Source organism: Falco cherrug, chromosome 12 (assembly GCF_023634085.1).
Source record: "Falco cherrug isolate bFalChe1 chromosome 12, bFalChe1.pri, whole genome shotgun sequence".
In the NCBI taxonomy this organism is placed as follows: Eukaryota; Metazoa; Chordata; class Aves; order Falconiformes; family Falconidae; genus Falco; species Falco cherrug.
In genome coordinates, this window is record NC_073708.1 from 8,555,267 (window position 1) to 8,580,747 (window position 25,481).

At 52.4% G+C, this 25,481-nt stretch overlaps 1 protein-coding gene across 1 annotated transcript in view; it reads left to right on the forward strand.

Annotated features, from left to right (window-relative positions):
• Positions 1–515: 515 nt before the first annotated feature.
• Positions 516–25,481, forward strand: part of PRRX1 (paired related homeobox 1) — a 43,141-nt gene continuing 18,175 nt past the window's right edge. The window contains 2 exon segments of the mRNA XM_055725195.1: positions 516–898; positions 900–1,080. Coding sequence (XP_055581170.1) covers positions 839–898; positions 900–1,080 — 241 coding nt within the window. The 5' untranslated portion in view covers positions 516–838.

The following is a 25,481-nucleotide window of genomic DNA, read 5'->3' on the forward strand; positions in this document are numbered from 1 at the left end:
TTCTCTCTTGCTCTCCTTTCGGCCGGTCTTCTCAGTTCTCTGTTGCGCTTTTTCTTCCTCTCTTCACTATTTTTCTTCTTCCTTTCCTCTCCCGTTCGCGCTCTCTTTTCCATTTCCCTTTGTCGCTTTTTCATCTGCATTTCTCATTTCGCTATTTCTCTCCTCCCGCTCCTCTCCCCTGCCCCGGGTGCGCTCCCCCGGGCCGCCCCCGCCCCCCCCTCCAGGTGCAGCTCCGGGTGACGAAAGGGGGGGACCCTCCCCACCCCCCTTCGCGCCCCTCTCACCCCCTAACCGGGGGCTCCCCTCGGCGGAGCTAACGAGCGCGGCGGGGCCGGCGCTGCCCACCCCGGTCCCGGGGGGGCGCGTAGCGGCAGGGGGGGCCGCGTCGGTGCCACGTCCCGGCGGGGCCCCGCGGGCCGCCCTCCCCCGGGTGCCCGGCGCGGCCGGAGCCGCCCCCGCCGTTTGAAGTGCGGGCGGAGGGGAGGGGAGAGCGGCGGAGGGAGGGAGCCGCCGGCAGCGGGGGCGGAGGGACGGGGCGCACCCGCCCCAGCGGCCCCACAGCCACCCTGCGCCTCCCGGCCGGCGGCAGCTCCCCGCGCCGCCGCCCCGGCGCCCCGAGCCGGCCGCCGTCTCCTCCTCTCCCCTCCGGCATGTTTTAAGCCCGGCTCTGACCGTTCCCCTTCGGGCTTCCCCTCCCGCCGCCGTCGGGTCCCGTCCCGTTCCCCCCCCCCCCCCTGCGGTCCTTGCGCATCCCCCCCTCGAAGGGCCGGCGGCTGGGGGGGAGCGGGGGCGGTGGGCGCCCGGGGGGGGCGAGGGCAGAAAAGCCCCGCTCGACACCATGGCGTCCAGCTATGCCCACGCCATGGAGAGGCAGGCCCTGCTGCCCGCCCGCCTCGACGGCCCCCGCCGGCCTGGACAATTTACAAGCCAAGAAGAACTTCTCCGTGAGTCACCTGCTGGACCTGGAGGAGGCGGGTGACATGGTGGCCGCCCAGGCGGACGAGGGAGGCGGAGAGCCCGGTCGGAGCTTGTTGGAGTCCCCCGGCTTGACCAGCGGCAGCGACACCCCGCAGCAGGACAGTAAGTGCGCCCCCACACACACCCCCCACACACCCCTTCCATCCCTCCCGGGGGCGAGGAGCCGCTGCCGTGCGCCGCGCTGCTGTGGCAGGGGGGCTCCCGGGGGCAGCCACCGGAGGAGCCGCCGGCCGGGCAGCCTGCGGCCCCCCTGCCCTTGGCGGGGCCGGCCCCCGGCGGCGTGCGAAAAGGCTTGTTTGCTCCCCACACACCCCCCAAAAGCGCATCCCGGGAAAGGGGGAGCGACGAGCTGCCTTTGGCCGTCGTGCCGCACCCGTCGGGTCCCGCACTGCCTGCCCTCGGGGGGGGCCGGGGAACAGTGTCGCGGGCCGGGGCGGGCAGGATCGGGCCCGCGGGCTAAGCCCCCTCTTCCATCGCCTGCCGGGGTTGGGGGGGGGGGGGGGGTAAGCACGGGGCTTGGTTGAACAAGGCGCGGCGCGGCTGAGCCGCCCTGCGGCCGCCCGTCCCTCTGGCCCGTCGGGGCTGGGACCGGTGCCGTGGTTTGCGGGACACCGGGAAGCTGCTCGGGGGTCTGGATGGGGACGGGACGATTGTCCGACGACCCGCCCCGGAGCATCGTTTTCGCAAACAGCCCGAGGGTGCGTACGCGGCTCCAAAGTTGAGCCGCCGAGTGCCGATACGGAGCTTCCCCGAGCCCCGGTTCTCCCGGTGCGGGCCAGATCCTGGCCCGGCGGGCAGGGCAGGGCGCAGAGCAGCCTCTGGCCTGCCCGTCCCAATGGGTCCTCGCTGCGGAACGCCAGTAGCCGATAAACAGCAGCCCCGCGACTGCGGGGATGGGCGCCGGCACGTTGCGCGGCATTTTCCGAGCGCCGGTTGCGCTTTTCCAACAGCAGCGCTGTCAGACAGGGCGAACCGCGGCGGAGCGGGCTGAGGCGGGTGTGCAAGGGCCAGCAGACCCCCCCGTACGTTCCCTCTGCTTTCTGGTGGTTGTTTTTTAATAAAAGATAGCCCCGGCCGCAGGAGCTGCCCGCGATTTTCGTTGTGGCCGCCCCCGCTGTGTCTCCCGTGGGGTGGGCAGGGGCCGCGGCTGCGGACACGGGCCCGCTTCCGAGGGACCCCCTCCCCTCAATCCCGGCCCGGGGGGGTGCCCTGCGGCTGCCGGCGAAAAGAAAAACGAAACGCGAACGAAAACCGCAAACAGTTTCGTTCGCTTTTCTTTTTCTTTTCGCCGCTTCCAACCCCCTTTTTCTTTTTTTTTTTCTTCTTTTTTTTTTTAACTTCCCCTCCTATCCGACGTGGCTTGCTCGATATCCCGAAGGAAACCGGTCTGGGAGATGCGGGGAAGGCTTCCAAAAAGGAGCCGCTTCTTGCACCACCGCCCGTGGGATCCCCGAGCATCCCCCCGGCAAAACGCTTTCGCCCGGCGGGGAGGGACCGTCCCGGACGGCTTCGTTGCGGCCGGGCCGGGGCGAGCGCCGCTCCCCCAGCGCTTCGGAACATTTCCCCTCCCAGAACCTGGAAAAATGCAATTTCTGCCTCGAAAAGTGTATATTTTAGCGGGGAAGGCAGTGATTGCAGCTCCCCCCGATTCAGCTCCGTGTGCCGCAGTGCTGCGGCTGGAGAGTCCCCGAGAATAATAACCAAGAAGTTATCCAGAGAACTTTTTGTTGTTGTTGTCCTTTTTTCTTTTCCTTCTATCTACCTCCCCAGTTTCGTTTATTGTCTCTTACATGGAGCCCATTTACTCCTGATGTTGCCCCTTGCCAGCTGCCCAGCTCTCTGGAGCTAGCTTGGTCAGCCTGGAAAAGAGGAGCTGTGTTTCCCCGATAGCCACCCTGCTCTCTGAGCATGAAAAGGACCACAACTCCCAGTCGGAGGGTGTGTTTCCCAGCCAGCATTGCCAAGCGGGGGCCAAACTACAGCTTCAGATAATTTAGAGGTTCTCTGCATGCTGTAGAAGTTTTAATGCCGTTGCAGTGAATTAGTTCTAAAAGTATTCTAAAGTAAGCACACACACACACACACAAAACCCCAATAAACAAACCAAAAACCCCAAACAAAACAAATGAGGATAATTTCTCCTTGGTATGTTGGGCAGAGCTGTCATCTGTGCTTTCTGGTTGTTTCACTGATGCTTTTAGCAGATCCCATGAGTCTCTGTGCCTCAGTTTCCCCACCTATTGCATGTGTTTTGTGAAGTGTTTTGTAGTCCATGCAGGAAGAGGACGGTGCTGGAGCTAGGCAGGCAACAGAGGTAGGAGCTTTTCTCGGTGAAAAATGAGAGCTGGTTCAGTGGAAAAGCTAACACAGAGCTCTGTTATTCTCCACGTTACTAAGGGAGAGAAGGTGAAAGCTGTTTGGAGAAATCGCGGAATATGTCAAGAATACTGAAAATGTTTCTCCACCCAGGAGGAAAGTCAGCTAGTCTGTCACTGATTTCTGTCCCAAACTAAGCGAAAAGCCAAATTATTGGCGCTGGTTTTGTAATTCAAAATTAAGGGGAAAAGTTTTGACGCAGAAATTACAAAAGGTTTTATTTGGAAGTTTGAGATTGAAGGAACTATTTCACCACTAGTTCATTTGAAAGAGGTTCAGGAGAAAATGTTTCTCTTATTAAAAAGAAAAAAAACAACATCCCTGGGAGTATCTGTGATTATAATATTTACAGGGGAAACTGTCAGCATATTTCAGTGGTGCTGTGAAGCTGTCACTCTCACTGACTTTAGTTCAACTTGTAGCTCGGAAAAACAATATCCTAAATGCTGATACAATTCACAGCAAACCTCCCTGCCTCTGCCGCTTCGCCAGGAAGGCTTAGCAGTCAGAGTTCCTCCTCATTGCAAAACCACCTGTTAAGATACAATCAACTCTTGCTTTGGTAGGAGGGCTTTCACTAACTCAGATTAAAACTGGGATGAAAATGCGGGTCCCAGCTCAGCAGAGGGGACCCCCTGAGCATCCCACCAAAGGCAGTCTGCCTCTGTTGCTCCTGTGCCCTTTGGGGGTGGCAGAAACCTGTGGTGGCCTGTGGGGTTCCCAGAGCTTGTGGCTCTGAGCAGGGTTAATTCTCCAAATCCAGAGCTGGTAAGCTATTAGCTTTTTTCTTTCTTTCCTTTTTTTTTTTTTTTTTTTTTTTGTTAAGATAGCATTTTTGTCTTCTGCTTTTCTTGTTTGGTTTGTTTGCGCCTCACTGTTAATGGCTCATAAATTGATGCAGAGAAAGAATGAGCAGCAAGAGAAAAATTGTTATGCTGAGATTTCTTTTGTTGAGGAATGACCCCGCTTTGGTCCAGTACCTGCATAAGTTCTGCGAGTTGGAGTTACTACTGTCCTTAAATTTCTCTTCAGTCTAAAAGCAATGGCAGTTTGGGGGTTGTGCTTCTCTCCCAGGCTGGCAGATTGCACCGAGCTGTCGGGGCTGGTTCGTGGTTAAAGCTGGGGCACAGGCTGTCTGCAGCCCCCACAAATTCTTCTGCCTCGGCGGGCGTTGCGACCCCTCAGCAATGCTGCTCCTTCCCAAGGAAGCAGGAACCCTGCTGGGGCGGCCGGGCGAAGGTGAGTTTCTTTGCTCAGGCTGGGTCAAGCAGAGCATCTGTGCCTGGCTTCAGCCCCCTCTTCTCAGGCAGCGGGTTGAGAGCACCAGGAAGGGCTTTTTGAGCTGGCAAGTTGGTGATGGATCTTGTTGCCGCAGGATTTTGCAAAGAGCAGAAATAGAAACGACTGCAGGAAAGGACAAGTCAAATTCAGGGAGGACTGAGGGTGGCTCTTCACTGCAGCGGTGGCAGCGTCCGACTCGGGGAGCCGGGACTTGGAGAGATGAGCTGGGGCAGAGATAGCTCCATTGCTGCCTGGGCTTCTGCCCTCTGATTCTGCCCTTGCTGGCAGTCCGAGACAGGATCCTGAGCTGAAGGACCTTTGGTCTGCTCTCACATGGCTGTTCTTTATACTTAATTGCCTCTTTTTAATCAGCATGAGGTTGCTGCAGGAGTGAAAGGGTGTATGTAAATATTGAATTATTCCTCTTTTTGCTGATCCTGAGGTTGTCTGTGGTGTTGTGCCTCCCCACCCTTCACACACACCAAAAAAAAGCCTTAAAAAGAGGTGGAAAAGCTCTGCCGCTGCTTGGAAATGCAGTAAGTGATTTTGGTGGGCTGCTGAGTTGGGTGGAGGGTGAATGTGAGAGGAAGCCCGGGGACAGCTGGAAGGTTTTCTTTGCAAATCTCTGCTTCATCTTCAAGTACTAAGTGGCTCCTTTGTTAGTAAAACACAGCACTTTATTCCCAGAAGATGCTGAGACTGTAGACGGGGATGTACAAAGAATAGCAAGAGGGGGGGAGAAATGCAGGGTAAATTGATTAAATCTAGCAGCTATTTTCTTTCTCTCTCATTCTGCATAGCTGATGGACAAAGGGAGAGGCTGCAGGAAGCAGCTGGCTGCTGATGGTCCACAGGTTACACAGAGGTGAGCCGGCAGCGCCGAGCATCCTTACAAGGTGCTACCCAGAAAGACTTTCCAGAAGCAATTCTCCTCTTCCAACACCTGATGTGGAAAAAGTCAGGGTCAGATCAGTATTATTTTTAAGGCACTTGTTGTTTGTGTTACCTGTGTGAAAAATACAACAGCTTGCTTTTTCTTGCAGGAGTAATCTTTACGTGTGTTGGTTGTACTGCGTGTATCCTAGAGGCTTCTTGCAGGAAAGAGTGATCAGTGTTCACTTGAGTAAAGGCTGAGTAACAACTAACACAGAGCAGTCAGAAGTTTAATTTCTTTCCATTTATCTTCCTTGGGCGTATCTATTTAGTTTCACTCTCAGGCTGGCTGGTGTATGGTTATTCCAGCAAGTAGCTCAGTGTTGGATATTTTCCGTGCATCCCTGTATCCTACAGTTTGAAGTGGAAAAACATTTTGTGTTTTTCACATGAATCTCTAGAGCTGCTGAATGTAGGCAAAAGATGGAAACGTGATTCTGTCAAAAACCTGGTGTTTAAAAAAAAAAAAGAAAAAGGCACCAAAAAGCCAACAAGAAATGGACAATGTACTGTTATTAACAAAGAAAAAAATAGCCATGTGAATTTGAAGGAGGGAGCTGACTCAGTTTGCGAGTGCTGGCCATGTTGCCCTCATTTTGACGGGCAAAACTAGACTTTTATTTGTTTGTGAATTTCACTTTTTTGATCGTAATCAGTTTTGCTTCCTGGTTCTCATGGTCTCGTAATTTGCTGATGGTATTTGTGTTTTCAATCCATCCACACAAAGCTTCCAACTTTTTAATTTGAAAAAGATTTTTCTGAAGGTTTTTACTCCCCACCCCCCTTAATGTAATGAAAACATTTCCATGAAAATTAGATTTTGAAATATCTCGTAAAACTTAAAGGTTTGGTCTAAACTGCTAGAACACTTTTAATGAACATCAGCTTTCTGTCATCTGCACCGAGTTTCCACTACCAGCCAGTCTATTTTCCATCTTTTTGATGAAGTATAAAGCAGTGATCGCATGGGAAAATATTATCTCAGGGTTAATTTGTGCAATCCTTACTCACAAGACTCATGGCATGCAATTCAACGGAGGGTTTAAAGACTTGACCAGCAGCCTTGAGTCATGCAAAATCTTTTTTTTTTTCAGGCTGGTGGAGTATTTCTGCATGGGCACGAAACAGTTCTGCTGCCTGTATTCAGGGGCACTATCCTTTTGCTTTTCAGCAGAGGTGCGACGTGCATCAAAATACGTGATGTTAGGAAGCCTGCAAAGAAAGAGCAGGAGCATGGGCAGAGTTTAAGCAGGAGGGGCTGGGAGAGTTGCGTGTTTGACAAGGCAGACACAGAATTACAGGACCATAATTCCTTTGAGGATATATTCTTTTTTTTTTTTTTTTACCTTGGTAACCAAGTTCGCCTCCATGGTTTTTGACATCACCAGAACGGCTTGATTGGGATTACAGGTGTTTATTCCTGGTTGCAAGTTGTTTATGATATATTTAATCGTTTTTGAAACCCATATTAAGTAGCCCTGAGGGAGCTGTGTTCCTGCTGGGCCTCTCTTGCATAATGAAGTACATCACGAGTATTTACCAAGTGTCACAATATTCCAGACTTGGGCCTCTGTTTCTGGGGAGGATGAATCACTGCATTGCTGGTTCCCCACCCTACTCGGCTTTCCTAAAGGAGGCTTGGATTTCGGGGCGGATTATGGAGATGTGAAGTGAGAATCACCACCGCCTAGTCGGAGGAGCTGTTGTCCAGGGCTGGATCTGACTTTGTTTTGAACTGTCCTTTCCGCTTTACGTGCAGGGCGCAGAATGGTTTCAACTTGTGCCCGGGTGGTGGAGCGCGGAGCGTAGGTTTTTCAGACTGGTTTCCCCAAGAAGAATCTGCTGTGTCGTCACTGCACATGAGAAATAATCTTCTGACCCCAGTGGCTACTCTGGTGGGAGAGCAGACGGCTCAAAGGGGTGTGAAATCCCTGCAGGTTTTATGGAGGTGTGGAGAAGGATGCTAGCAGTGCCTTTCTGAGGGGGAGATGCGGCATGAAATCAGCTTCGTACGAGCCGCTGGAGAATCTCTGTGGAGACTGCACTATAGGCTGTGTCAGTAGAAGCTCACAGATGTGTGGATGTGAGTGCCACCAGCCCTATGGTAGGAACTTGTCCTTTGTCACCCTGTGTTGTGACTGCAGCGCTCTTGCAGTCAGGGTCCAAAGGTCCTCCAGGGCAATCCTGCGGTTCTTACTCCTAGATTTTCTGGCCTGACTCATGTTTGTCATTCCTGCATTGTATCTGTACATGTGTGGTATGTACCTCACCTGCCAGTTCCTTTCGTTTTTCTGCTGGAGCCCACTGGTCTCTGCCACGTAGCCTTAGATGACACTGTGAGGCAGGGATGGGAGCTCAGCAGAGATGCGCTGCATGTCTGCTGGGGCTATGGTGGCATAATTCTGAGCAAAGTTACTTTCGAATGAGATCTAACACCTGGAGGATGCTGTTGGGAAGGGAGCAGTGGTGCTGAAGCTGAGGGTTGAGGGCCACCTCCTGCAATGGAAAGCCTGGCATCTGCAAGGATGAGGCTGGGAAGAGAGGCCTGATGAGCAAGCCAGTGAGCATCTATTTCAGCTTACATAGCTTTCTGGCCTCCTCTCTCACCTCCAGAGGCCGAGAAAAGGTTATGCCAGTGTTTAAAGCACTGTCTCAGACGGTCTGGATGTGCCGTGCCCATATGAAGTGAACATTTGCCTTGGGGTGGCAGCCTGGGACGTCCTGGTGCCTTGTGTTCCTGGAAGGGAAGGTTAGAAGAGAGGTGAGGGGAGCCAGCTGTGCTTTTAACAAGTCACTACATCCTATGACAGCATCCAGTTCATATTCCACCCAAATTTTCCCCCATTTCTGGCTAGAGAAAGTTTCCTACAGGAGAAACTCCAGCCAGTCAGCAAGACTGCTGGGCAGGGCAAACATCCAAAGAGCCGCTCAGTATCTGGCTGGGACCCTCTCCACGTCTTGATGAGCTGCTAAGGCAGCAAAACTGCTTTTGCACCGAGTGCTGGAATTCATCAGGAGCCTGGGGACATTGCTTCCTGCTCTGAGCCCACCAGTGGATGAACTTCTCCTGTGGCTTCCTTGACCAAAGGAGAAGCAGAGTTATCCGTGGCCCTATGCATCTGGGGCAGGACAGAACTGCCAGCAGCAGCTGCTCAGTGGGCAGGCTTGGAGGAGAATGGCATCCAGCTCTGAAGGGGACGAGCAGTCCCAGGGGCACTGGGAACAAAGCAGAGTGCCTGGAGGTGATGGAGCAGGGTGGGTGGTAGCAGAAGGCAGCGTCTGAGTAGCTTCCAGCCCTCTCTTGTAGCCAGTGTAGGTGCTGGACCAGCCAAGGCTGGGTGGGTTGTGAACCCATCAGAACCCTTAGCAGCCTGCTGTTTGCACTGTTGTGTTGGTGGCCACCGCAGGACCGATGGGTGAGTTGAGCTGACACGCAGCCGGTGTGCCGGCAAAGCCACGAAGACCTGCTCGGTGCTTCTGGAAATTATCTTCCCTTTTGGAAGCTTTGCTAATACGACCCACGTTTGGAACAAAAAAATAAATAATAAATAATAATAAAAAAATCACGCTTGCAGCTTTCAAAGAGCCGTCACTTCTCTGCGTCAGCTCAGCAGAGTCAGGGCTCTGCGGGGATGGATTGGACTTTAATAGGGAAAAGTGCCTGAGCCGTAACAGTGAAAAGAGAGTGTTAATGCTCTGGGCCTGGTGCTGCAGAAAGGGCTGCCCTTGCCGGTGGCTCTGCAGGCAGCTCCTGTCCCTGTGAAGTCTGGGCTGGTTTCCCATAAAGCTTTACAGAGCTCTCTCCCCACCCCGTGGCTTGGAATGCTGGTAACACTTCATACCAGTTATCCTTCTGCATCCTGCGCAGCATCTCATTTCCCCCAGGATGGAAGGTACAGAACAGAGGTTTGGGAATCCAGCACCAAGTTCCTGCTTGGGATGGATGACTCCCGTGCTGACAGTGCTGGAGAAAGCTGGTGACAAGTCTGTGTCTCTTCCCTGAGCATATTTGCTCCCATTTGGCACAGGGAAGCCTGTCTCTAGACACGAGCTGGTAGCACAGCTTGTCTAATCTTGAGTGCCTGAGGTTGTCAGAGCAAATGTATTGGTGATTTCGCAGAGAGAGAGAGAGAGAGAGGAAAAAGCTTTCAAGACCGGTCCAGAGCCAAGCTGTGCATCCTGCTGCCCTCACTCTGTGTGCTGATGGGAGTCTGTACCTCTCCATGGATCAGGGATGTGGGAGCCAAGGTGGTGGTGGAAACACAGGTCTGGATTTTATGTGCACAGGCAAGGCAGCCTGCTGGGGGGGACGTTTGTCTGTTCCATGTGTTCCCCAGGCAGTGCAGGTTGCTTTGCTTGGCGGTACTGCCGGGCAGGGTTTGTGGGCAGCGGCGTTTGCTGGTGCTGGGAGCAGCCTGCCCAGAACAGGTGTGCACCCGAAATCTAAACTGAAATAGTAGGGCATTTATTCCTCCAAACATCAGTGAGGTGGCTTAGTAAGATGACCAGCCTGTCTTTTATTGTTCCAAAACGCCTTTGTGCCTTGGCCACAGAGTCTTGAGGTCGTTTGTGTTTTTTTCCTGCACGCTTGCTGCCATAACTTGACCAAGTTCACCTCGCCGTGCCTCAGTTTTCAGACCTGTGTAACTCGCTTCAATCCTGGCCCCTCATTAGGGGCTTTGAAACCTGCTGGATGCGTGTTGTGTAAGAGCTTGGCTTGAACAGCGGTGAGGGAAGATTTTTCCACCCCCAGCAAACTGCTATTTCTTCTGCCTCTCTCTCTGGAATCGACCACCTCCCGTGTTAATTAACTGATTAGCATTGAGGAGATCCCCTTCCATGAACCAGAGCAACTTCCAGCAAGTTTGTTCCTGCAGGAAAGCCACCTTCTCAGGTGCACCTGAGTGCACCCCCTGCCCTTGGGGCAAGTTTTGTTTGCTGCATGAACCCTTCCATGGGGTGAAACAGTTTTTGGTGGCAGAGTTTTGCATGTGGACTTGGATCTCCTGAATGTCTTGAGATGGCTTGAGCTCTTCACAAACCCCAAGGATGGAAAAAGCAGCACGTGCTGGTCAGCTGGAAGGTCCCTGGAGTGTTTGGTGACAGGCAGTGAAATTCCCAGTGGCTGGTTGGGACAGTCGTGCTCTTTTTCTTGGCTATAGCCTAGTCTTGAAGGTTTGGCCAAAAAGATCTTTACTTACAGTTTGTTTCATTTGGACAACTGCTGATACGGCTCATGGAAACTAGGGGAACTGCTCAGGAATAAGTGCTTGCAACACATTGCTTGTTTGTGATTTTTCATTGTTTCTCCTTTAAAAAAATATAATAAAATCAGCTAATCAGTAAAAAGAAACAATCACCTGTGATTTAGAAGAGAGATCTCTCATTGTAAATAATAAATTAGTGTCAGGAGACTAGGCAGACAGAATGGTTGATGAATATCCTGCAGGCTGAAAGTTGTTTATCAAGCCTGTTTGAAGACTTATGACTAACAAGCTCATTTACAGAGTTTGGAGTCTGTTCATGAACCGTTCTCCAGCTGGGAGGATGTGGGAATCATCAGAAAATGTATTCACAAGTTACTCGATCATTTAAAAAAACGATCAAACAAACAAAGACTGGTTTTTGGAAGGGAACTGTAAATTCCTCCTCCCCCCCACTGGGTTTTCTGAGGCATTCCCGTTAGGAAAACGAGGGGCCCAGAGAAGAATGAAGAACCCCACGTCGCTTGCTAATGACCTATTTTGGTGCGAACCCTTCCTCTGAATGCCCTGCCACCGGCCAAGCCCTCCAGCTGTGGGAGAGCGGGTCCCCCACGGGACGTGCTGTGCGAAGTCTGGTCACGGGCATCCGATGAGACGGATCCGTCTTGTCTCCACCAGTGATTCCCAGTGGGGAGATTGGGCTTGCTGAGGGAAGTGGCTGCTCTTGCTCCTCTGATGAGCTGACAGAGCAGATCTCCTCCACGTCACAGCCCAGTGCGTTTCTGCATGGTGCCTTGTACAGGAGGGTGGCACAGGAGCCAACCTGCTGGCTGTAAAGGGGGATGGATTTGGTGTAAGGAGCCTACGCTGGAGCGCTGTGGCTCCGTGCCCTTGCCAATCTGCTCGCCTGGTCGTGAACCAGTTTCTCCTGCTCAGTGCAAAACACCGCATCTTTATGGGGAGAGACAGATGTTTTTTACCCCCAGCATCTCCTGTAGTTCTGCCGTGTTTGTGGAGCATCCTCTCATTGTGCTCAGCCGTGGAGAGGGCTCCAGTTGGGCTCCATTTGGCAAACTGCATGTCGAGTGAGATGTGAACCAGGTCGGAAAAAGTCCCAAGAAGAAAAGCAGCAAGGAGAGCTTTAGTTTAGCTAAACTAAGAGAGCATCCAGTTTAGGAGGAAAGAAGAGGTGCTTAAACTGAAGAAGAGGAGAGCATAAATTGATCTCCAAGCCCACCTACTTCTGTTGCAGCAAGGGAGATGTAAGTGGGGCAGTAGGGAAATGTGTTGTGTGGATAGGGAAACCCTGGAAGAGGTGGTGTGAGGCTGCTGTGAAGACCCCAAGCACAGATCTGATGGAACACACACATGTGAAGGAATAAACGGTGTAGAGCTCGTCCTGTCTTGGGAAGGGAGTCGGTCCCCCAAGTTTCAGTGGCTGCATGACTTTAGTGGGAATGTGCCTGTGTGCTTAACTCTGCGTTCCATCTGTCCTGGCCAGCACAATGGTGCTGCCTCCAATTTTCCCCTGCTTTCGAAGCAGGTTGTTGTGCTATATTCAGCTGGGGTGCCTGTGGAGCAGGAGGGACCCATCCAGCTGAGGGAAGGCGTGGATGGGGAAGGGGCACGGTTACTGGAGGTGTCCCGCTGATGGGAAACCAGGCAACAGATTTTCTAGATGTGCCTTTTGGCTTGGTCATTGTGGGCTGGAGGTAGGTGGTGTGATGGAACAGACAAACTGGTATGTGATTAGCAAGAAAACCGCCCTGGACAGCTGCCCTTCACCAGCCTGGGCAGGTTCGTGTCTGCCTTTGCGAGTGCTGTGTGCTCCTCTGGCCAGAGGTAGTCCACGTCTGGAGGAGCTTACAGTGAGCATGTGAAGCAGGCACCTTGTTCTCAGAGGGTCGAAGCACTCTGTGCAGAGCTGGGTGCTGAATCCTGATTTTCTCACCGGTGGTGCCAGGCTCTCTATTCCCTGGCCCCAATCGCTGCACCCACGGTGCTGCTCTCCAGGCATCCTCAGAAGGGCTTTGCTCTCAGCTGTGCTTCCCCAGTCCCCAACTGGGAGCATTTTTGCTCGTGTGACTTATCACTGCCCTTCTCTGGCCAGGCAGTGCTGAGAGTCCTTCCAGACATTTGCAATGATGGATTTGAATCCCTATTTCCATGACGCTCTAGAAAGAGGTCTCCCCCCCACCATCACCTCTTTAATCCATCAGAGAAAGGTAAAATGAGAGCCAGTGGCTGGGAGCAAGAGCCAGGCATGCATTCAAAGGAGGTAAAAACCATGCATTTTTTAACTGTGAGATGCTATGTAATCTCTAGAAATAACTCTGGAGGAGAGCATTGGCTTCTCCATCCATGAATGTCTGGAAGCCCTTTTGAAAGAGCTGCTTTTGTCAGCTGTGAGTTATTGGTCTCACTGGCGGGGTAACTGGGTGAAACGCTGTGGCTAGGTCTTGCACAGAAACCGGCAAACTGATGAGCTGGGCTCTGGCTGTGGGATGGATGGACACGCTGCAGCATTCCTCCGCCATTCGATGTCAGGAATATTCCTGCCAGGAAATTGGATCACAGGACCAGATGGAGAATGCAGATCCACTCGGTGCGAGTCTGTTTACAGGTTTGAACCAAAACATAGTGAGAAACACAAAAGAAAAGCAATGTCCTCATCTCTGATCATAACTCAGGCCCTTCTTATGTGAACCAGCTGCCATGCTCGTTTATAGGACAATCCCCTCTTCAAAATCCTGCTGTTTAGGAACAGCAGAGATAGGAAAGCCTCTGCAGAGCTACAAAGGGTGAATGTCAGACACTGAAACAGCGCAACTTGCTCTTGTATTTTGGGACCTCTCCGGAGTTCACTGTGGCTCTGAAGAAAACAGGCTGTTGCATGAGATTTCTGGTATTTCTGGCCAGGTTGACATTCCATGTGAACGGTGTCTTTTGCAGTCGCAACCCTGTTGGCTTTGAGTGAGATGAGGAAGACAGGGAGAGCTGCAAATCTTATCAGTGGTGGGGAGAGGGATAACCATGCTTGGCATCCTTGCAGGACAAAGGGGCTCCAAATCGGTAGGATGGGCTCCCTGGGAAGGTCAGAGGCGGCAGGGCTGGCACCAAGGGAGCAGAAGGGTTTGCAGGGCTGCGATGATCGGAGCCATCATTCACCGCCTGCATCCACCACTCCATTTTGCGCTCACTTGCCACTAGCTGGGGAGGAACCCACTGAACCAGGAGTTCCCAGAGGGCTGTGGAAAGGCTGCTCCCTAGGGAGCATTCATAGCACAGAACCCTCGTGGCTGGTCCTCTGCTGTGCCATCGAGTCTGCCGGGACGGGAGCCTTTCTCCACCCTGCCAGGCTGGGCATTTCCCAGCACCAATGCTCCGTGCTTGCGGCCATGTGCTCATGAATACGCTGTTGGCCAAGAAGGATGGAGGTGCGGAGGTTTCCAAATGAGCTTTGTTCCTAGAAGGGACATTAAGTAAAAAATGTGCCGAGAAACGGTTTGGCAAATGGTTTGGTATGGAGGAATTGCGCTTTCCTTCTGTATGATTAATAATGGGGATGGGGGGGAAAGATCAAAATAATCAAATTCTTCTTAAAACTTTGTTCAGCTGAACCATGTTCAAAAACTCAGTCTGGGTGTGAAAAGTCAGAAGGTCTCTGAATTTATCCCGGATTGGCTCCAGGCAGGATTCAAGCTTCTGAAAAAAGCCTGGCGTCTCCATGAGCACGTTAAGCCTCCCTCAGGCAGTGCTGTGGCCATGGCTCTGGGGCATTTGGTGTCACTGTGCAGTGCTTGGGTACGTCTCATTGTACTTTGCAGCCAAGCCAGGGACTGGGGGAGTCCTGTCTGTGCTGCAGAGAGCATCCCTAGAGACCACCATCATCTTCGCCCAGGTTCTTTGGAAAATGCATCTATCTGCTGCCACAGTCAGGAGGTACTGCGAGTCAGGAGGCACGCATGCGAGTAGGGTCCTAAACTGGCCATGATGTGGCTGGATTGTGCTGCAGGCTGTGCCCTGGCTGTTAATCCTGCTTTAGGGCAGCTTCTCCGTAAGGAGAAAAATTCTTGCATGCCCAGTGTGGAAGAGGGAAGCAGGTACCTCCTGGGGGGAATGCCCACCCTGAGCCAAGCCTACCCTCTGAGAGAGTTGGGAGGATGCTCAACCCACCAGGGTCAAGGATGTTGTCATTAGGTAGCAGCAGAAGCTGCTTGGGAAGTTGTACTAGACTTCCCTTTAACAATGTTGACAGTCACAACGGGCGAAGAGGAGGGCACCTTCCTACCTGAAAATGTAGCCAGGCACTTCTGGGGTGGATCGCTTCTACACTGAGAAATGCAGATTCTGTTCAGCTGCAGCAGGCAGGAAATTTCTGTCAGTTCCAGCTGGAGGGGGGAAACCTCCTCCAAAATAAAGTAATTATGGAGAAAGCAGATGCTTTGAGTAAATACTTTTATTCTGTTTTTCATTTAAAAGCAGCATCTATGTTGGGGCGGATGGGGATGATTTTATAAGCCTCAAAAATGGAAAGAAAGCACTTGGACTTTTTTTTTTTTCCCTTTTTTCCCTTCTCCCGAATTTGTTTGCTAAAACTTCTTTAAGTCCTATTAGAGATCAGCTCCAAACAGGCTTATAAAGTAGAGAGCCGAAAGCCGTCAGTTGCTGCCAGTGGCCGTGCCCGGCTGTGTCGGCGAGGTGATGCTGTGGGAGGATTCCGGAGGCTGTGGGGAGGTGCTGGGGGGGCAGAACAGAGGGGCTTTGCTGTTATTCTGGTGCCATCTACTGGTCCGAGCCCACAGAAGGGTCTCTGGTAGCGGGAAGTTGGAGGGAGACACACAGGTGGACCATGTGGGGTGGTCGGGTCCTGCAGGAGCACGGGTGACTCGCCCTCCCTGGGCAGGGCACGGGTGCAGTGGGTGCTGCACTCCCCATCGCCTCGATCTCTGCTTTCTCCTAGTTTAATAGTTAAAAAGACTGGCACAGCCGTACCGAAACCTGGGGCTCGGGCTGCCCGGTCTGAGCCCTGCTCTGGCTCAGCAAAGAAGATGGGGGTTGTGATGCGAAGGGGGCAGCCGCTGGCAGTGATGCTCCTGCCGCTGTGCGCCTCCGGGTTGGGACAGCCATGGAGCAAGCGGGGCTGCGCTCTGCTGGCACATCCCTGCACTCGGTCAGCGACGTGCTCTGGTCTGGGTTCTCAGGTACCCTGTGAGAGCCTGGGCTTGCCCAGCTGTTGGGCTCTTGCTGCTGGCATTAGTAATGCTTCTCCTTTTACTGAGCCACCAGGTTTTCAAGAAAATTGTAGGGGTTGAATTATCTTCACAGTTCCTGTTGACATTGTGGTGAAAATTGGCCAGCAACTCAGAAACTGCCAGGAGGATCAGAGGTGAAGAGTGTGATGCGTTGTGAGTGATTTCTCCGGAAAGCCAGTTGAAACCAGCTGGGGAAGCTGGGCTGCCCTTTTGGAAGGCACTTCCAAGGGGTTTGGTGCCCAGAGCAGCACACCCAAGGATACAGTCTCCTCTCCGGGTGCCTGGCTCCTGCGGGAGGCTGGTGCGAGCTCTGTCCCACGGCTTCTCCGCTGTTGCTGCCTCTCTCCTGCCACACGTTGCACGTTGGCTTTGCTCTGCCGATGGCTGGGCCGGCCCGTGCGGCATGTCCCTGGGGAGAGGATGTCCTCTCTGTTGTGGCTGCTTCAAAGGGCCAAGGCCTGTCTTTGACTTGCTTCACTCCAACGTGGCACACCATGCTCTGGGCAAGACACAGCCTGCCTTGAACTCAGCCGGCCCAGGGAGCAAGGAGGAGGGAAAGCCCAGAGAGGGTAAGAAATCTTCAGTGGGGTTTTCCAACAAACTTTCCCACTATTTTTTTATTTGACAGTTGAAAGGCAAGACCCACAGCGGGAGACCTCATAGCTCGGGAGCAGTATCTCTGCCATGCAAATGTACTCTCTGCTCTAGCAAACACCGGAGGTATCACCCCTTTGGTTACTATCAGTAGTAATTTCTTAAAATGCTGCGTTCCAAGCCTTGACATTTCCCAGGCTCATTTTCACTAATGATTTGAGAGAAGTCAAAGCCCTTTCTGTGTGAAAACCGGAGGCATGGGGAGTTATTGGATACAGGCTCTACCTGAAAACTGGAAAGGCTGATGCTCATGTACCAGGGGCTGCCAGGTGGGAGAGGGTACCCCAGAGCATCCTGGGCAGCTGCAGGAATTTTGGGGCAGCCTGGCTTGTTTCAGCCAGTGCTGGTAGAGCTACAAGGCAGGCATGCGGTTGGGGTGGATGTGGGCACTCATCTCTCTGGACATGGCTCTGGGTGAGTGCAGCAGCAGGTCTCCCAAGGCAGGCGCCAAGGATGGGACTCTTGACCTTGGCCATAGGCTTGGCAGGTAACCAGAAAGATACTGCCTGTGCCCAGGGGTAAGAACTTTAGTATTTTACTACCTCTGTGCCCTGGTGATAGATCCAATAAAACTGCCAGAGCAACTGCAAAACAAATGCCTGAGCAACAGTAGAGGCTTGTGGAAGAAACCTGTGTGTCGTACCACAGCCTGGGCTCAGCGAGCAAGAGGACTTGAAGTCATCTGTGCGTGAATGATAATCATCAGGAGTGCTTTTGCCTCCCCTGTTTGTGTAAGGGAAGATCAGAGTGCTGTTAGTCAGGATGACGTATAGTATTTGTTTTAGTAACTCATCCGTCCTTCACTGGGGATGAATTCTCCAGCTTAAAAGGAGCTTTTCATTTCCAGCCGCGGCAATCCTCCTTCTAATGCTGAGAACAGACTTCGTCAAAATATTACTTGGGTTTACTTTATGTGAAGACTTGGGTTATTCTTCCTCTTGCTTTCGATGCAGTGAAGTGTCTCTATGCATCAGGGGCACTTAAACTATCTGCAGAGTAAGAGCTGGGAGCAGTCCCTGCGTCCGCTGTGAATTCGGCAGGGGCTTGTTCGGGAAGGAGCCTGCGGCAGCAGATGACATGTGGTTTGATATGCTGCTTCCCGTCAGATGTTGGGAAATAAACCATGATTCTGATACAGTCATTTGACAATGTTGGCTTGGTCTCCCTGTGGAGAGGAGAGTAAATTTACAAGGCCTTTTTTCCCCTGACAAAAAGCTAGGCGAGGACTCCAGGGTCTGCCCTGTCGAAAATGCCGTCTGATTTCTGGAGCGGGAAATGGCCGAGGTTTTCCTGGGCTGTTGCCTCAAGCTGGGCATTGCAGCCTGTAGTTAGGCGCTGGACTGCAAGTGGCTTCAGCATCAAAGGGCTCTGCAGATGGCTGTAGCTGTCACACTTCAGCTTTTAAGACGGGGCCAGCTGGCTAACGATAGACCATTACAACCAGGAGGCCAGCTCTTGCCTGGCTCCCTAACAGAGTGCCCGAAGCCTTTATGGCAGGACTGTCGCTTACCACATGAATATGCTCGGCCGGTACAGTGGGACCAAAGTCCAGTCCCTGCATTGCTGTGACTCCTTGAAGGACTGTGGCTCTTCATTCTTTTTTTAATTTTTTTTATTTTTTGTTAAGCTCCAGATTCTGGGCTCGTGTGAAAGCCTGGGTTAAAAAAAGTACATCTCTGCCAGTGTGTGAGAGTCAGAAGGATGAGACTTGTCCAGCTTTGAGGTTAAAAAAAAAGCAGAGGGTGCACTGAGAGGAGGCACAGTCTGTGCAGAGCCTGTCTGGATGCCAGTCTCCTACAGAGGCAGTTGTGCGATTCTCGGAGGCTCCGACTTACGGTCTGTGAACACGTAGGTTGGTCCCGTGTTGGCTGCTCCTGCTGTGCGTGAGCAACGCTGGGTGGCACAGCCGAGGCAAAGCTATCCTCTCTCCCTGAGCCTGGCAAAGACTCACAGACACGCTTAATTTCAAGCCAAGTGACAATTCCTCGGCTTGCAGGAGCAGGGGTTAACTCAGAGTCTGCAGATGGCACATGGGTTTTACAGGGGCTGGGGCACATCGTGCTAACACAGGGCACCGCAGCGGGCTGCAGCCATGTGCAAAGAGCCTCTTTTTCCCCCTTTTCCTTGTTGTTGCTGTGAGTTCTGCCGGTGGTTAAATAGCCTGCCAGGGCAAGGGAAAGGAAGGGTCTTTTCCCAGTCGCCCCCTGTCTTTGTAGTGTGTGGCTCAGACTCAGGCTGGGGAATGAAGCAGTCAGGTTCTTGCGGAGCATGGGGATGGGAGCGTTTTACAGCTCACTGTGCGGGCTCTGGCTTTGCCACAGGAAAACATGGCTCAGGCTGGCGTCTCAGAGCCCGCTCTCACCGCCCAGGTGGAGCTTGTTTCTGGACCAAGAACCTCTGTCGCTTTTTCCAGGTTAACCCAAGATAGCACTGCCCGGTGCATGGCGCCGGCAGCTGAGCGATGGTCTGTGCCATGCCCACGCGTACGCACTCCCCGTGCGCTCCGGTGTGAACACAGCGCTCGTCCTGGGGAAACACCAGGAAGGTTTCCCGGCTCTGGGGTTTTCTCTTCTGGAGCGCTCAGCAAGCCAGCCTGGAAAGAGGTTTGAGGGCCTGGGGAGTTTGCTGGCAGAGCTCTTTCCTCCGCTCGGGGGGGAGGGAATAATCCCGCAGGACGGGGCAGTGCAGCTGTCTCTTGTCCTGGCACACAGCTGAGCTGCGCAGGAGCAGGAGGGGATGCAGCTCCCAAATGGCCACATCGGGAGAGGCGCTGGGTGACCCGTTGGGCTCTGTGCCCTCCTGACCTTTCCGCGCTGTTGAATTCAGTCTGTCCCGGCTGAACATCAAGCCCGGAGGAATGGGGCGCTTCCCTCTTATTCCTCATGAGTACTAATCAGCTGTGGGGCTAGCGAGTTTGGGGTGTCTTGCTCCAAATGGAACAAGATGCTCTGCGTGGCACAGAGGTTCTTCGCAGCCTGGCTAGAGCCAGCGCAAGCCCGGCTCTGCTGGCCGCCCGTCAGCTCCGCAAGGCCCTTGCAGAAACCAGCTTGCTGCGTCCCGAGCCCTGTTGCTGAGCTTGGCAGGCATGTGAGCCGGAGGGATGGGGAGAGGAGCATCACCAGCCCCAGCCCTGGCAGTGGCCCCCCCGGCAAGGGGCAGGCAGCACCGGGTCCCCAGCCCCCCTGCCAAACTGGCAGCTTGCACCGAGCGTCGTAGCCGAGCGTGTTTGCAGCGTTTCGTGGGGCATAATCTGTTGTCATCGAAGCCGATGGCAAATTCCGTACTTTCTGCAGCTGACGCTAAATAGATCTTTTGAAGGTTGTAATTTCTTGTTTAACCAATGCCAGTTGCAAATACTTTGTGCAGAGGAATAACCCCTTAGCGCCAAATAAAATACAGTGGAAGTCTGTGGCATGTTTTTCAGCGTATTGTTAGTTACAGCCCTCCTGACAGAGCACATTCTATGCTGAAGATAAATGCTTGGGAGTCTCTTGCCAATTTATGTCCGAAAGGGCTTTTCTTGGATGTCCTCTTCTCAGTGGAAAATGCTTTTCTGTTTTTCCAGCAAACATTTAATGAGCTGTGCTTAAAAGAAAAAGAGGACCTATTTCAGGACCAGACCGTTCTGCTTTAGTTCTCTCCAAGGTGGTTCAGGGCTCTTTGGGTGCTCTGATCTTTGTTACACCATGTTGCATGGCAGTGGTCTTTGCGTAGCAATTTGCGTGTTCCAGGACCTGCAGGGGGGATGTTTGGGTCCACCCAGCACCACCCCGTAGTGTCCCTTGTGCCAAGGATTGAAGGGTATTCCCAGCTGACCTGTCTCAGAAAATCCAGGCTCTGTCCAGGCTGCAGGTACAGTTGTTGGCATATTAGGACACTGGATTCCCATGCTGGGATTTCAGTCTTTTCATTTGAATTCCAGTTCTGTGACTGAGGGAGAGCCTGGAGAGCTGGTGCGAGTGGGCTGGGATGCAGGGCTGGTTGGAGGCTGTGCCTGCAGGGATGTGGGCTAGCAGTGGCCCGTGGCCAGGAGCTTCGTGGCTGGCTGCTCACAGCTGCTCGCCAGTCCCAGCTCGGCATTGCTGCCAGCACTTCCAAGACATGCCTGGGCCCTGGGGCTGGCAGGAGAGGGCGTTTGGCCTGAGCCGTGGTGGCCATTCCTGGTACCCCCTTCTGGGAGATGTAGGGAGAGCTGCACGAGAAGAGGAGGGAGGAAGCCACCTCTGACAGGGAGTCACTTGCACACTCACTTCTGTGACTGTAGAGGTTGGTGGAGGTTCCAAAGTGAAGCTGAAGGCGCTCAAGGTTTCTGTGAGCAGCCAGGACCAGCTGAGCTTTCTTTCCTAGGGACAAGATGATTTCAGAAGCCCCCTGACAGGATGCTGTTGGTGGAGCTTCTGGAAAAGCTCATCCCATGGTTGCTTCTGTCTAAATCAATGCAGACATCCAGGCCTCGGGATGATGGTTCAGTAGGTTGGTGAGGCTGGGGGAGCTGCAGCAGTGGGGTGACCTGAGGCCCTATGCGGGCGATGCTGTGGCTGACCCAGAGGGAATCGAGCCTGAGCTTCAGGAGCAGTGTGCCTCATCGGCCTGGGGAGGTGCCCACAGGGATGTGGTGGTGCCCGTCAGCTGCTGGGGCACCGTTAAACCTTTCTTTGGAGCACCGCAAATCTGAAATAGGTCCATCTGCCTTCATTTATGAATCAAAACTGACAGGTTTTCTGCAAAGGGTTAAAAGCAGAGGCAGCATCGATGTGGAGCCTCACATTGCTGCTGGCACTGACCATGGCTAAGTAATGCGGTCTGCAGTACTCACAAATACACCAGCTAGCATTTGCATATGCAGCTGAAATGAAATAGCTGCTGTGTACCTTCATACCATACACTGAAAGTGTTTTAATTACTTGCAGTTAATTTATTCTCCATGCTGTGAGACTCAACAGCATGGATGGCATGATTGTAATGCGAATGCATGCCATTTCTGATTTATTTTGAAATTATTTGCTTTTTGTCTGCACTCCTGTAAGTACAGGACTACTAGATGTGTTATGACAGCGTGGCACAGCGTGTCCTCCAAGAGCGGGATGTCTAAAGAGACAGGCCAGGCGAAGCAGGGGAGGAAACGGAGGCACAGAGGAGCGGGCTGGCTTGCCCACAGTCCTTGAGAAAGCTGGAGCCAGCGAGTTTCCCTGGTTGCCAGATCCCACCCTGCTCCTCTGTCTGCTGTCCCCAGCTTTGCTTTTTTGCAGGTTTTGTTGCCATCTCCCAAAGCTCTTCCGCCAAACACAGCTTCAACGAGAGCTGGGAGCGTGGTGCAGGCTCCAGGGATGCACATCTGGCAGAGAACTGGTGAAGCTGAGTCATCAGTCCACCTCTACCCCAGGGCAACACTGAATTTGCACATGCTGTTTGACCTACTCCAGCCCTGACACGTGTTCCTGTAGCTCGTTTTAAGGACCTCCGATGGTGGAGAGATCTGGACACTATACACTGATCACCCCTGTAATCTGGAATCTGGTGGAAGGTGATTTACTTATTTCAGGAAGGCTTTGATCTGGATGGTTTTAAACCTACACTTACATATTGCGTTGAAAGTGGCCCTGGGGCTAGGCATGTTCTCTCTAAATATTCTCAGACCTCATTGTTTTCCTAGTGCAAAACATCACCTAACTCCCATAGGTTTTGTTGAACAGGGTGTTTTTAATTATTTGGAGAACGTGTTTTTTTCAGGTTTCCATTGCAATTCATATTCACATATTAGTGTTTCTTGGCTTACAAATACTTTGTACTTGACTTATTTTTACTTTAATTGTTAGTAAAAATATACATAATGAAATAACCAGCAAGTTATTTTGCCAGAGGGTTGATAAAAAAAAAATGTTTTCCTAGGGGGAGGAAAAAAAATCTGTTTGAAAATTTCTCATTAAATGTAATTGGCATTTCTGGACATGACTGACACTAGGAAGTTTGAAAAAATGCCCATGCTAACAGGCCAGGGGACAGGAATTTGCTGTATTTGACAGGCTGTATACAAGAAGGATGCAGCACTACAAACTCGGCAGCACGGCTTTGCCAATGTGTCTAGACAGCCCATCTCCACGGGGGAGAAAGAAGCTTATTTCTTGGACCCGCTCCATCTGCGGCTGCTCCGATGAGACCAGACCACTTATGGTCTCCTGTATCGATGGAGACTTTCCATCTGAGCGTTGGGTTTGTGCGGAGCTTGCTCAGCCCTCGTTGCCTGGTGACTGATGATGTACGTGAACTGTTGTGGGCTCCTGCAGCTGGCGGGATGCAGCGCATGGAGCAGGGGGACAACGGGGCACAGCACGGGTGCATTAGTCGTCTTTCTCCACCTGTGCTACCCTGGGTGAGCCATCGGTTCTTTTGCTGGCTTTGGGATGCTCCTCTCTTAGGTGAGGATGTGGCTAGTCTGGCAATGGATGTGATTCGTTAGCTCAAGCCTTTAAAAAGGCTTAAATTCTGTTAAATTGTGCTAGAAGGGCAGCATTTGTCTGCTCGCCCTGCACCAAACCAAAAGCAGTGTTTTGTGGCTGAGATACCCTGTGTCTCCGTACAGGTCACCTCAATTGTCTGATCCTCTAGGTTAGAGTATGTGACATTTCACCCAGATTAAGGGCAGCAATAAGCAGATATCCTATAAAATACTCATCACCTGGAGGCAAAGATTACTTTGTATTAGGGATTGTAGTTTCCAACATATCCCCTCGTTTGCCCCAATTTGCAGGAGCCCTGACAATCATTATTCTGCCTCCTCTGCTGGGAATTGTGCTTTTCAGACTGCAGTGAACTTTGTGGAAATAGAGGTTTCCATTTTTCAGCCTTTTGATTTAAAATCTCTAGATGATTGTTTGACTCTGGCAGAGAACCATTCAAAATACATTCCAAAATATTCATCATTCCAGCAGGCTAAGAAACATAAGATGTAGCAATTTATTAGCTAATGCGAAATGCATTCGCCATCCAGAAGAGACTAAGGATGGAGGTGGGTTTGATTGCCCTTCGCATCCCACAGAGCCAGGGCGTGGAGCATGCTGGAGCCCGTGGTCCATCCCATCCAGCCTCCTCTGTTTTGTGGAATGCCCCTGTGTCCTGCAGAAATCCCCCAGAGTCCAGCAACAGCCTTGTTCCTCCTCCCTGTCCCCTGGCCTTAGAAGAGCAGGTTTTCACTACGGACCTGGGAAGGAGCAAGAGTTGTTTTGAAGTGGCCCTACAGGCTCTAATCCCCTTTGCGTCCCGTAGCGATGTGGGATGTAGAGGTCCTTTATCCCCCACTCAAAGAGCGCGCTCCTGGTCAGGATGCTCAGCCCTTGGAAAAGGCAGGTGGACTGGATGCTGTCAGCCAGGGTCAAGGTCTGTTATTTCTGGATCTCTGATGCCATAATTTTTCCAGTTGTGATCAAGAGGGACCCATAAAATGCATTAGTGGTCAAAACCTGGATTTCTAAAAGAAGCTCTGCTGCAGCTCCAGTCCAGTTTGCTTGGTAGGGACAATGGCAGTGGTGGTTTGATTTGGTCGAAACACATTTATTCTTGGACGCTAATGAAAGGGGAGCGCAGCCTTTGGAGAGCTGGTTTTGATGTTGTCACCCTCATTTGCACTTCCCCTTCTTCCAGCCTGTGGTGCTCCGTGGTCCTGGCACAGTCGTTCTGTGCCATGCAGTTTGTGATCCTGGATATTTCAACAGCAAACAGATGAAATATCCATTGAGAACCGTGTTTCTGCCTACCGGTGGGGCCAGCTGGTGTGCGCGTCCCCCGCCCCCGTCATTGTCCGCTCGTTTGGGTCCTGTGTACCAAAACAACACATCCAAGTGAATTTCCAGATCCAGTCGGGATGGGGTTGTTTAATAACGGCACTTCTCAGCAGCGCGGTGGGCCTCCGCAGGGACCTGAACAAGCGGAGACATTCATGAAGCTGGTCAGCTTGAGTCAGTCTTTCCCGGCGCGGGCGGGAGATTGCTGGGTAACGTTCACAGGCTCTTGTGGCTGCCGCAGCATTGGGAAATGAGCCAGCTGAAAGGCCCAAAATGCCAAGTGGTTCATCTGCAACATATATATGGACTGAAAAATATCTCCCCCAAAGCAGCTCTTTCTGTCTTGGCAAAACCCTCTTTTTTTTTCTTCTCCCCTCCCCCCCCCCTTTTTTTTTTACACTCATCTGCTTCTTGCAAAAATATCTCTGATTTTCCCCATTACAAAGTTTTTCTAGCTGAAGTTTATGAGGATTTTTGCCGCTTCTCTTAAATACAAGAGAAAAGGTAATGAAATGGTATTGCCTAGAGCTCAGGTGCAGTGGGAGGGGGACTTCAGAGTCCCCCTTCATGGCTTCTGGCTAATGCATCCTACGTGAGTACTAACAAGGAGGCTCAGCCTTCTGAGTCTGTGGCCATCAGAAGAAAGTGGAAGTAGTTTTTATTGGTGTTGGTCTCAGGGGCTACACTGAGGGCTGGAGAGACCTTGGAAAGGCTGCTGTGTACCATCCTGAAGGGCTGGAGCAGCTGCGGAATTGTCTGTGTTGTGCTCCTAGCTCCAGTACACCCCATTAACCCCTGGCCCAAGCACCAGCATCGTTTTTGCTCTGTCCTAGGGACTCCTTCCTATAGAAGGAATCAAAATCCACTCCGTGCTTGGTCCCTAAAGTGGAGGAGGCTCCCTAACATGTTCTGTATTTTGTTGTTAAATCCTTGTCCCAGCAGCTTGGCATCAAAGGGCGTACTGATTCCTGAAACCTGGGGTGTAGGTGACACCTGTTTGCGGTTCACGTCCAGCTGTAGGT